Source organism: Larus michahellis, chromosome 10 (genome assembly GCF_964199755.1).
Source record: "Larus michahellis chromosome 10, bLarMic1.1, whole genome shotgun sequence".
Classification (NCBI taxonomy): Eukaryota; Metazoa; Chordata; class Aves; order Charadriiformes; family Laridae; genus Larus; species Larus michahellis.
In genome coordinates, this window is record NC_133905.1 from 20385294 (window position 1) to 20397674 (window position 12381).

At 35.3% G+C, this 12381-nt stretch overlaps 1 protein-coding gene across 3 annotated transcripts in view; it reads right to left on the reverse strand.

Annotated features, from left to right (window-relative positions):
* The window catches only part of CENPP (centromere protein P), a 147129-nt gene that overhangs the window by 133131 nt on the left and 1617 nt on the right, over positions 1-12381 (reverse strand). For all 3 annotated transcript variants that reach the window (XM_074603291.1, XM_074603290.1, XM_074603292.1), the window contains 4 exons: positions 11337-11491; positions 10359-10516; positions 9903-9991; positions 5833-5921 (listed from right to left, as the gene is read on the reverse strand). In XM_074603291.1, coding sequence (XP_074459392.1) covers positions 5833-5921; positions 9903-9991; positions 10359-10516; positions 11337-11473 — 473 coding nt within the window. In that variant the 5' untranslated portion in view covers positions 11474-11491. The remainder of the gene's footprint in view (positions 1-5832; positions 5922-9902; positions 9992-10358; positions 10517-11336; positions 11492-12381) is intronic.

Sequence of the window (12381 nt, forward strand, 5' to 3'; positions counted from 1 at the left end):
CACTGTAAGCAGGGATTAGTATGCCTGGATAGAGTCGAGCTGATCTTGCAGAACACCCCTCAGCACTTCTGCATTTTGGGCTCCCTCATGATTTAGCAGTCCAGCTACACATGGGTACGTTATGGCTTTATCCATACAAGTGATGCTACGCTTGCACTAATAAATTGCCATTGAACCTGATGTCCAGCAGAGAGCAGTGCAGAGACACCTTTGCGGGACTTGCACCAGAATTGATTTGGTGGAATTTACAGCCCATACCATGAGACTAACATACCAGTGCTATTCTGGCAAGGAAATCCTTCAGTTGGAATGTTAATGCAAACACTACTTTCTCATCCATAGTGCCTCTGAAAACAGACAGGTCGGCAGTAGTCATCTTACTTTCTGGCTTTTCCGAGGAATTTTCAATACAAGAGACAAACCATAAGAGAAATAAATAGTTCCAATAGTTTTCGCTTTGCCATTTTCAGAATAATTGAACAGCGTCAAGTGAAAATGCTTACGTAGAATGATTAGTATAATAAGATTTTTCCATTTTCACTGACAATAGTTAACAAACAGAGGCAATAATACAACACACAGTGCCAGCTAAACCTAAGGGATTACGATTCCAGGACTTTGGTGCTAAAGTCAAAAATACATGCAACGCGTAAGTGTACACCTAAGTACCCCCTTACATTCCCTCTAAGACAGCCCAAGAAGGCAGGCAACAATAGAACAAAGGTACTGGAAATCCGTCATGTGCAAAAACCTGCCTTAGGAAAATTAGGATTAGAACCATTTGAATTAAGAGATCTATTCACCTTCAGATAGGTGCCATCACAGAAGTAGAGGGTTTGTAGAAATTAGGAAGTGAACAGACCTTACCCTCTTTATTGTTAACATCACAGTGACGGCAACCATTAAAGCATATATACAGCTTCTCAGCTCTAATCAAAAAAAGTAAACAGACAGTCCATCCACTCTTACGAGGGATAATTGTATTAAAGACAGATTAGAGAAAATAGGTGGGGAGCTGGTTGGGGGCGTGAAGAAGAGTTTGTCTTTGAGGGGTTTCTTTTTAAGAAAAACACAACAGAAGAAAATATTTACTCTCCAAATTTCTAGTAATGTAAGGATCAGGATAAAGAAAGGAAAGGAGACAATACAGGATGACAGAAATTGCCAAATAAGTAACCATCCATCCACTGTTGTCAGAGGGAGGGAGGAAAAATGCTCACAAAGTGTGCAGTTTTTACTAAAGAAATGTGGCAAGAACACAAAGAATACAAAATTACACAAAAGCTAAGAGTCAGAATACCTGAAGCAACACGATTCTTTAATCATAAGGGTGAACAGCTTCATGTCATTGTTGATATGAAGCCACAGTCAAATGAAACAGGCTATTAGCCATTGTCAAAAGATACCCAGCAAGCACTGCTTTGAAAATCATAGAATGCTCTGGGTTGGAAGGGACTTAAAAATCATTTGGTTCCAACACCCTGCCCTGGGCAGGGACACCTCCCACTAGACCAGACCAGGTTGCTCCAAGCCCCGTCCAACCTGGTCTTGAACACTTCCAGGGACAGGGCAGCCACAGCTTCTCTGGGCAACCTGTTCCAAAATTTATTTCAATTACTAATACAGGGTTTTACAAGTTAACAAAACCTGACTGTAGAAGATACCTGACTTCTGGGAATGTTTCAGAAAGTTACAGAGGATCTAAATTCTACATGTAAATTTGACTTTTAACATCCTTTCTGTTTGAGATTAGCTATTCTTTTTAGATTTTAAGAACAGCTGAGAGCTGAAACTTGAGGCCATTAACAGAATGGTTGCAACAGTATACTACCAAGTCACTTCAGCTATTCATAGGAGAACTGTACCTTGGATCCAGCTCTATTTAATATACAGGAATGGCAACCCTTAACATGTTACACAAACATAAACTGGAAAAAATACATGAAGTTCATTCAGATATTGAAAATGTAAAAGAAAAGCCAAACAAGTTTTGTCCTAGGCTGGAAAGAACAGCATCATTAAAGGAAGTTACCACAGTAGTCACAGTTGCCAACAAAATCAGGCCAAGATGAACAAAATGCTGGCAGCACAGCAAAATTGAGTCCCTGGAAGGACATAGACACACACTGATTTATAATAGCTGAGTAGCTCTATGTTCTGGACAGCTTTCTTTAACCACAACTTATAATTGTACATATAAAAATCTACACACACTATAGTAAAAACTGAGACTTAGTAACAACTGCCCACATCTCACCTTCTAGTGAACGTGATTCTACGCATACTGCAATATGCTTTTTAAATCTACATACGTGGAAGAGGGCAACACAAAACTTTGTTACAAAACTACATACTTAAAATTCTTTTTCAAAAAAACTGGCAATTTTGATAAGCATCCACTTTTATGCAATTTCAAAGACTATCACAAATCTTGTGACCTAATTTTATTTCTTTTTCTTAAGGATTCATCCTTAGGCGATATAGCAGATGAAAATTTTTGAGGCTATTATCACCAAGCAGAAAGTGATAGTTTTGGCTAACAAGTTCAAAGAAACAGTTTCAAATGCAAAAGTTAGTCTACCAATTACATCTGATTATAACTTCTCTCACATACAGAGATAAAGGTGGCTAAATTTAAGGTAGAAAACTGCATTCAGTGTTTAGGAAGGGGGAGAATCTGTGTTGGCATGAACAGACATAGTTTTTTGTATTGGCAAGGAAGAAAGAGACTGCATAAGAGCACTATTTCAGTTAACTGTCTCATAGTACTTAAACTACCCATAAACAATAATTCCTAATTAGCCTAAATTAGCCTAATTCCTAATGCTGAAGCCAACTACAACAAATGCTAAAATACCAAGAAAAGTTGGTATAAAATAACAAGGTACTAAGAAAGAGTACATTAAAATTTAAACCTTTTTTTTTTTTTCTGGGAAGAATTTAGCATTACAAAATGTCACCAGATTAAAAAAAAAAAAAAAAAAAAATCCACTAGGAGCAGAAAACATCCATCTCTGAAGCCAACATCCATGTAACAGAGAAGTCATCCAAAACCATCAAAAAGCATATTTAGGCAGAGAGTAACTCTGTACCAGGTTAAAATCACACGCCCTTCATCCAAACACCCTTTCACTCTTACAAAGTAACATCAACAAAACACAAAAGTATAAGAAACTTAACTGCTGTAAAAATATTTAAGGCTCCTTTAATATGCTCCTTTAGTTATTTTAAGAGAGGAAATCTATTTTAACTCACTACAGTATGCAAGACTTCTTGTATTAGCATATAAAACTAAAGAATGACACTTACAGCTGTGGGAAGAATTCATGCTTCGCCTCATTTCCAAGACACCTCGTCCATGCAGTGTTCAATATAATGCAGACATTTCCTAAATCCTTCCCTCTGACTTATAAATTCTAACTAGTTAGTAAAAAGTAGGAGTGGTTTTCAAACTGTCTAAAACCTTCTATTTGACTAAGAAATCCATGTAATCGTTAACTAACCCAACAATTAATGGGATATCAAGTGAAAAAAAGAAAAAGAAAGACCGACAAAGAGATTTTTCATAGATATTGTGATCCTCAACACTAATAAAGTATAACATAAGTGATAACTGGTGCAAAGGGGACTCAAGTAAAATCCCAAAAGGGAAGACTAAATATTGTGATTCCATTCGCATACATAAACTATTGTCACAACATATTTAAGAAATGGTACATCTTTTAAAAATAAGTATTACATATTGCAGCAGTACCTGGTTGAAAACAGACTGTTGAATTTTGCTTCTTTTAAAAACATGTTGCTCAAGTGTTCTTGGCATTCCGCTGTTTTCTTCCAAAGCAGGATGGGCTTGGGAATTATGACTGAATGCCAAGTTTTTAACTCTGGTGCTCTTAAAGACCCTTTTCTGTCATGCATTATGAAAAATTAAGCCAAAATAAATTAGAAAGCTGAGGAGAAATATATCCAAGCCAGTAGATAAAACAGAACAGAGCTAGACAATGGATTTGGCAAGAATGGGTCAAGGAGGCAAAAACAGGAAACAGAAACTGAAGGGAGGTTGAAAAGAAAAAATAATACAGAGGGAGACCAAATATAGCTGGTCAAGAAGGGAGGGAGAGGGAGGGAAGAGGTAGGAATTAAGATCCTAAGAGCAGCTGTGGACTGAAGAATAAAGAGATAGATGGGAAAAGCCTGAAACTGGACATGAAAAGAGGGGATTAGGATTTAAGAGTATGAAACAAGAACTAGCTTAATAAAAGGATTGAGAAAACAAGCCACCAAGGGAGATCACATAGTTAGAATAAGTCAATCTAACAGTGGGTTGCTGTCAAAACAGATATTGCCAACATCAGCCCCTGACTCTGGCCACATATTTACTGCCTTAGATCAGCAACAAACACTGTGACGTTGCAGGACGAGTCAAATAGTAATAATGAAAATTGAAGGGGTGCGGGGCAAGGTTGGGTTTCCCCCTACATTGCTGTTTCAACCAAATGACTACATTGAACCTATGTGCCGTGTGGCTTCAACAGTATATATACTGAGACAAGGACAACAGTTGGTACATGCAAATAGAGGCTAAGGAGAAAGAGCTGCTTGTTTTATTGACAGCAAAGCCATAATTCACCTTACATCATTCACAAAAACTTATGTTTACTTATGAATACTGGCTTAATGTGGAAAAGGACCAGTGTAGTGAAAAGACAGGGACAAGACAGCAATGCTTGAGCCAGGATGAAATAAAGTTTGCCACTACTTCAACACATTCCTTTCCAGTATGACTGTTAAGTCTCAAGACACTTCTGCTGTCAGAAATTACTCATTAAAAAAACCAGGGTAATTTCTCTTCTAAATCCTGCTTCTTGAGAGCAGACAACTACTATTCTCAGTTATACTGCTAGCTTTAGTGGATTTGTCTGGAAAACATACAAAAACCAAAACATACAATAAATGAAAAATTCAGCTTTCAGTACAGACTAACGAAGCCTGAGGTAACTCAATGGACCTTTGTTTTCACCCATCCATTTGCCTTCCCTCCCCAAGTCTAAAAAATAACATAAACCAAAAGAAATCATTTAAAGAACAGGATTAAGATTAGGTCAACTACCCAATAATAATAATTGATTTGTTTGCTACAGATTTCACAGTGGAATACCACAGACAAATAATTTGATCATTATTCATCCTGTGCACCACAAGAAGTTGACATCCTCCAGAAGATAATAAAAAAGGTAGCATTCAGTCATATGCTTAAGTTTTAGTATGTACGTTTTCTAAAGCTATTGCACAAATACACTATTCCAGGTTTTTAAACTGTATTCTATCGTTTTTAAAATATTGGCGAAAGAAATCCTGATGCAAAGAAGAGACATGGAATGGTGAGCAAAGAATTAGAAACAGGCAAGTACTGGAGAGGGGTTCTGGATGTACGCTTTAGCCATTACTCAGCCACATTGCCCATCTGCAACTCACATACACACCTGAGAAACAGTTAGCGTGTTGATTACACAAGTTAAAATGCAATAGCTGAGATTACCTTATTATATCTTTCTCTGAACCAAACAATTTCAAACAGCTAAAACACATTATAATCCAAAACCTGCTTCTGTTTAACATGAATTTGTAATGGCCCTTTCAGGCCTTAAAAATTACATGCATTTCATCTTCTCTCCAGAAGGATACAGACAATGGATCAGAGTTGGGTAGGCTGGGCTAGCAGTACATTACCAAACAAAAAAACTGACTGCCAGCAGTTTACATGAAAACTCCATGTTGCATTTAGTATTAGATACCCCAGGAAACAACTTTCCTTAAAAACCCACACCTTACCTTGACACAAACTTGCTCACATCTGAATTTTCTCCAGATTCCATTACAATATTGAGATCAGTAATAACAGCAGACACACTCTCTTTGTTCTAGATTGGAGAAGTAACAATGCAACGTTTTAGAAATTTCTCTAGCAAGGAGAAAAAAAAGTATATATTTGCATATAAAATAGACAAAAATACATGCAAACGCTTCTAAGTACTATAATCCTTAAAATAGTATTTTTTAAACTACAGATTATACGTGTGGACATTTTCTTTCATTTCAACAGTATCAGTATTATCCATACAACAAGGCTTTAGGAATAATACGTGATCAAGTCAGCATAGAGAAGATATATGTATAAAGGAAGACTTATAAATAAGAGGCTCATTTAATTCCTTTCATGTCACTTCCACTTCTTTAAGATTCTTCTTATTCTCCAACACAACCCCTAGCAGACACATATACCAGAAAACTCAAATATAAGATTTGATCTGAAAACCATAATAATGTTACCTTAAGTTAAAAAAAATTAAATAATTCTCCTGTTCGTTTTCCTTTTTTTTTTTTTTATTTTACAGACTATGTTTTTTCCTCAAATTCTTGTCCCTTTTTACAATAATAACTGTTATTAAGGGACATAGGCACAATAATAAAAATCAAACGTTTCCAAATTAAAATATCTAGCAACCTATTAAAAAAAATAAAAAAGAGAGAGAGAAAAGTTCATATAGTAGAAATGAAGCCACAAAAGAAAATATTTATTTTTTCTACGCATTCTTGAACACACCAGAGTAACAGGTTAGATAACAGTGAATGAAAAAGCTTAAAATCATGGCTTGAAGATCACAGCAAATGCTTTACTGTATACTGGAGACTTTGTACTTTATTTTTGTTATATCCAGTCACTGCAAGCAAATGGGAATGTCAACACAGCGGAAACTAAACAGACAAGCTGGAGTCAAACGCAAACATATCACAGCAATCCCTAGTACTGTTTGGACAGAAGTACTGCTAACACTGCCATCAGTAAACATGGGAAAAGCAAACCAAGACACTAAAAAGTTTAGTGGATTGAATAAGTGACATCAGGACAAATAATTTTCAATTTAGAGCAAAAGGTTCAACGTGCACATGGAGTTCTAGAAAGGCTGCTAGTAGTCACAAGCTAACATGCTACCTTCTAAAGAAACTGGTTTCCAATAAGTGGGTTACTCACATATGCTAAAATGCCATATTGGGGCCAAATAAAAGGTTTAAAAGGAAAGCACTTGAGAAGAAAGCAACTCTTATTTGAATGACTGCTTCCTCAAGAGGTTTAGAATTGTTTTGGCAGATGTTCAAGCTAATTTTACACATCCTCTCCTAATACCCAAGGACTGTAAGAGGGGAAAATAAATAAACCAAACAATGCTTTTGCATTAACCTGTTATCTTCATCCACATTTTGACCCTTGTAAGCATCCATCTATGCGCAATGGTAAACAGATGGGAGCTTCTTTGCTTGCACTCAAAGCTGGGAAAACACTAGCCAGCTTGGGAGTATAAACTGTACGCTAGTCTGACGCTGTGCCAAAACTAAAGAACCAGCTAAGATGTAGAACACATCAGATAGTGAGCGACCAATATTGCAGTAACACACATAATCTCAACCATTCAAAGACAGTCAGAGTGAACTCAGATCTGCCTACCCTTCTTTGTACAACTGTATCCTGGAATACAGCTTCTAAACAAAATGTTAAATGTCATTCATGTTACGATCAAATTAGAGATAAGTACAAGAGCAATCCGTTACTGTGCATTAACAGGTTCGATTTAAGGTCCTATGGAGCTGAGTTGACTGTATTGTAACTTAGCTACTAGTTTAAATAGCTAGAGTTAACAATGTGAAAAAATATTCTTTATCTTCTGATGCATAACAATGTATTTGTTACCTACTAAGCATTTCCCAAAAACAGCTGTCATATTTACACTCTCTTACCCACACTGATCTCAGTACAGGTTACTTTGAATACAATCTTTAATGCCACATCTTAGAAAACAGGCTTCGCCCTTTTAATACGCAAGAAGCCAGAGGTATAAAAAAGTTAAAGCTAAGCTCCCAGGTCTTAGTCTGGCCTGAAGTCACAGTTTTCCTGAGCGCTATGGAGGCGGATTCCTGCATCCGCAGAGGGCCCTACTGACTTCACTGCAGGATGATCTGCACAGTATACAAAGTCTGTGCAAAACCAAGATAACCTGCCACTACTTTTACACCACAGAAACAGCCAACTAGAACTAGGTAAAATGTCTGAATGGAATTGCTAACGCTGTAGTCACAAAATATGCTTTTTCATTATAAGGAAATGGAAGACCATAATGTTTTAATTATATAAGTTACAAAACTGTATATCTTAAAAATACAATCCTTAAGCTTGAATTTTTGAACTACTAAATTCTCTCAAAATCTATTTGATCTAAACAGTTCTAACATCATGAAAATACTGAACTGTACACAATGGTTGTATTTTACAATTCTAACCAAAACATTACATTATGATTTGTACAACACCTAAAACACATTAACATTTAAGTAAATGCAAGACCTTTAATGACATTAAAAAAACTGTACTCATCATTGGCATCTGCTTAACTAATTTACCATTTTCCACAACATGTCCACAACCCACACCATCCGAACGCCTAAAATATTGGCAATTCAGAGTTTATTAACTTAAGTTGAATTGATACATCATCGGCATTGCATATTAAATTGTAAGTTACAGGTGCCATGCAATTTTATTTTAAAAATTAATTAATGCAAATTTTTAAATTTTAATTTTTATATCTATACTATACATTTATATATTTGTATTATTATAACATGACAACATATGGAAATATTACATTATAATAACTATTTTTAATACATATTTAATATTATTTTTAAATATATACACGTGGTATTGTATATATCACTTATTCTAGTGCATTTCATCAGCGCTGAAGTAGCGCAGGTTTCAGGCATTAATAGATACGCGCTGCCATCTAGTGGTGCAGTACATTTCAGCATCACCAATGCAGCTATAAATAAATTTAACATCCGGTTATTCACCTGAGCTCCATTGGCAATAAAAGATGTCAGCGTACTGCAGGAGCATACAGATGAAAATAAAAATTAATCTAACCAAGTCGCATGATTTGCGCATGCTACTTCTGTGCTCAAAGCTAAATGCAGTTCTATCCATGCAAATGGTAAAATCATTATCACTAGGACCACAAGTTTCAAGTCACATGTGGACTCAGCAGGTTGCAGAATAACCTCATTCAGCTGAACTCCTGCAGTTTCAAATGATGCAATCCACACACGACTATCTAAATACTTCCTAAATTCATAACATGTCTTTTCTTAAGATGAGGAAGGACATCTTTACATAGCAATGCAGTTTTTAATACTATCAAGTTCAATCACATTCAATTTTAAATACCTTTTAAAGCTGAGCTGAAAATCAGGTTTTCTTGAGATTTCCTGATGTCAAAATATTATTACAAATTGAGGTAGCAGCTGTTTTCCAGCGCTTATCATTCTCAATTCTGTGCTAAGAATAGATTCCTATGAGAGCTTCCTTGCAAAAAAATCTGTAATCACTAGTGTAACTTCTGTGGAACTTGCTGTGACATAACGACTACTCACACTAGCCAAGTGAACAGAAATATAACCAAAGTAAAAAAAAGCACAATTGTTCAAGTTTGTAGATTTTTAGCTTTTCCTCAGTTCCCTCAAGAGAGGTAAGGTTCGGAATTTTCCAGCCTCCAGAACAAGGTATCTGACGATAGTAAAAGACAGTAAGAATTTCATGACTGAATGTTGAACTTGACCTTCAGAACTATTTTACTTGGATGTGCCTGGAATTCTAAAGTTGTGCCCAGCTGTTACAGGGTGAAAATAACCCACTGAGGCTGAGATTAAGGAGACTGGGGCAATCAAAATAACAAATTACCAGAGTTGGGGGCTTCAGCTGGAAAAGGAAGTATTGACATTTGTCCATTTGAAGTTTTGGTTTTTTCCTTGATTTGTTTGGGCTTTTTTAAACATACATTGATCCTTACCCGCATTTCCAGAAGCTGGAATTCCAATTGAAAAAACAGGGAGTGGCAATTCCCTGATAATCTGTGCTTCTGCACTGTTCTGTTTCCAGCTGTTATAAAATAAAAGTAACAAAATACTTGATTATAATTCTATTCAACAATTATTGCATTTCTTCCATTACTCATATTTAAAGTACCAACTGATACCTTCCACCATATAAATAACTAAGTCAAGTTACACATTAAGGAAAAAAAAACAAAACAGCACAACTAACTTCACAGTAGTCTTTCACTTTCCCACTATGCAAAAAGCTATATTTACTCAGAAATTATTTTGTCAATACAGAAAATTCTATTGTATGTCAAAATAATTGTCTTTCTGCTGACATTGAAAGTAGAATTACATGTATTTGCAAATGTAATGAACTGAAACAGTATACTCAGTATAGCACCAGTAAAGGGCACAAAAATGCTTACTTTTTTCCACTGTTTTCTTGGAATGACTTCTGAACTGAATACCAGTAAACTTCATTAAAAATGAGAGATCTGTTTCTAGACTTCCAAGTCGAGCTTTCAGGTCTGATGGAGATTCATTTCCCTTAGATTCTCCCTGAAATTCTTTTTGCAAAGAATTTCTAGAATTTTAAAAGAAAAAAAAAAATCAAAAGGGGGAAAAAACCCAGACATAAGAACATGTTTTGTCACATCATTACAGGAACAACATTAAATAAAAGGCATTTTTAATGTGATCTGATGATTTTCAGACCAAGTTTTCAGTGAGTCAAATTTCAGTTGGACCATGTTACTAGGAACAGTAAACTATTCTAACTTACATAAATACTTTATGTTCACTGCCAGGCAGACACGGCCTTTATTATAAGTCTCGAGATGTAAGCATCCATTTCAAGGAACGTACCACAAAAATGAGCTGTAATGCCTTATCTAAACGATTAATTTTAATCTATGGAGTGTACGTTTGCCATAGAATATCAGTTAAATAATGAAAATAAAAAGCCCTAACATGGCACTTCTTGAGCATATAACTAGTCACACCTGTACAAGTCCCCAGTCCTCACCTTTTTTTTTTTTTTTTTTTAAGTAAACATGCACTGAGCTGTTTCACAATGCACAATGGCAAACATGGCCTTTGCAGTCAACAACTTTGCAGGGCCCACAGAATAATATACCTGATATCATGCTCTGACCGCTATGACTGCCTTTTTAAAAACAAACAAACAAAACAAAATCCAAAAAAGACACCAGCTACCAACAGGAGGCAGTAAAAAGAGGTCAACTGTTTATTATTTGTAAACTTTTACCATATATAGCCATGTCCTAAACAAGATCAGCACTGCAAAAATAACATAAGAAAAGTCCTAACATAGAGGTAAAAACTTATCCTAAACCATTTGGACAAAGAAACACTATTAATTCAACATATAAAAAATGGCATACATTGACATTAATATCTCCTCATCAGAAAAAAAAGTGGATTCTTGTTGGATATCTTCATACTTTTCAGTCAATAGTTTAATTTCTCCTTCCAGCAACTGGATTTCATCTTCATAAACTTGACAAATATTGTTGTCCATTTCTCAGAATCAAGCTTACTAGATAAAACAAAATAAATATATTTCTTAGGCAAAAAGAAAAAAAATCCATTTTCAAAATAAATTATTTTTATCTAAGGAATTTAAGAAATGCAAATATAACCTTAGGCATTTGTTTCTCCCACCCCTCTACTTAAAATGAGACAATTCTATTATATTTTATGACTCTTGAAAGCTGAAGAATTAGTACATACAATTTTTAAACATCCCAGGTAGCTTTGACGAGTATAATAATTTATACCTCCACAAAGAATTCTAGAGTGTCAAACACTCCTGTTTGCTATGGAAGATTAAACTAACATAAATCTTGATCCTCAGCAACCAAATTTGACAGGAATTGCGTCACCAAATTGAAAACAAAATTAGGCTTGCAGTAAAACTCTCCTATTAATACTACAGTACTCTGTCATCAATGTCAATTCCTACTTAAACACTAGAAAGTCCACTTAGAAAGACGCTGGTCTGCAAGTAGACATCAGAAGAGCAGAAAGGCCGCTTTTTCCATAATTCTGAATATAGCAAGTCTTCCTAAGAAACATGGTAACTCACTCTGCTAAAAGCACCATGAACAGGATTCCACTTCCAGTGAATACTAGATATCAGCAAGACTGTGATAAAAAGCGAATTTCTGACTTCAGAGAAAAGAAAAAAAAAAAGTTTTCTCCAAAACAGATAACAACTTTGAAAAGAAATGTAATTTTGTTGCATTAGTTCCTCAAAGACCTAATTCATTGAGTCCAAATGCAATTATTAAATTAATTTTAAGACACAGATCACTGCATAGCCTCCAAATAAGAAGTTAAATCAGGAATCTAGCGTAGTCAAAGGCTTTCTTTAAGAATCTTTTTAACTAATCATGATTTTATTCAGGAGCATATCCAGCTGTTTTA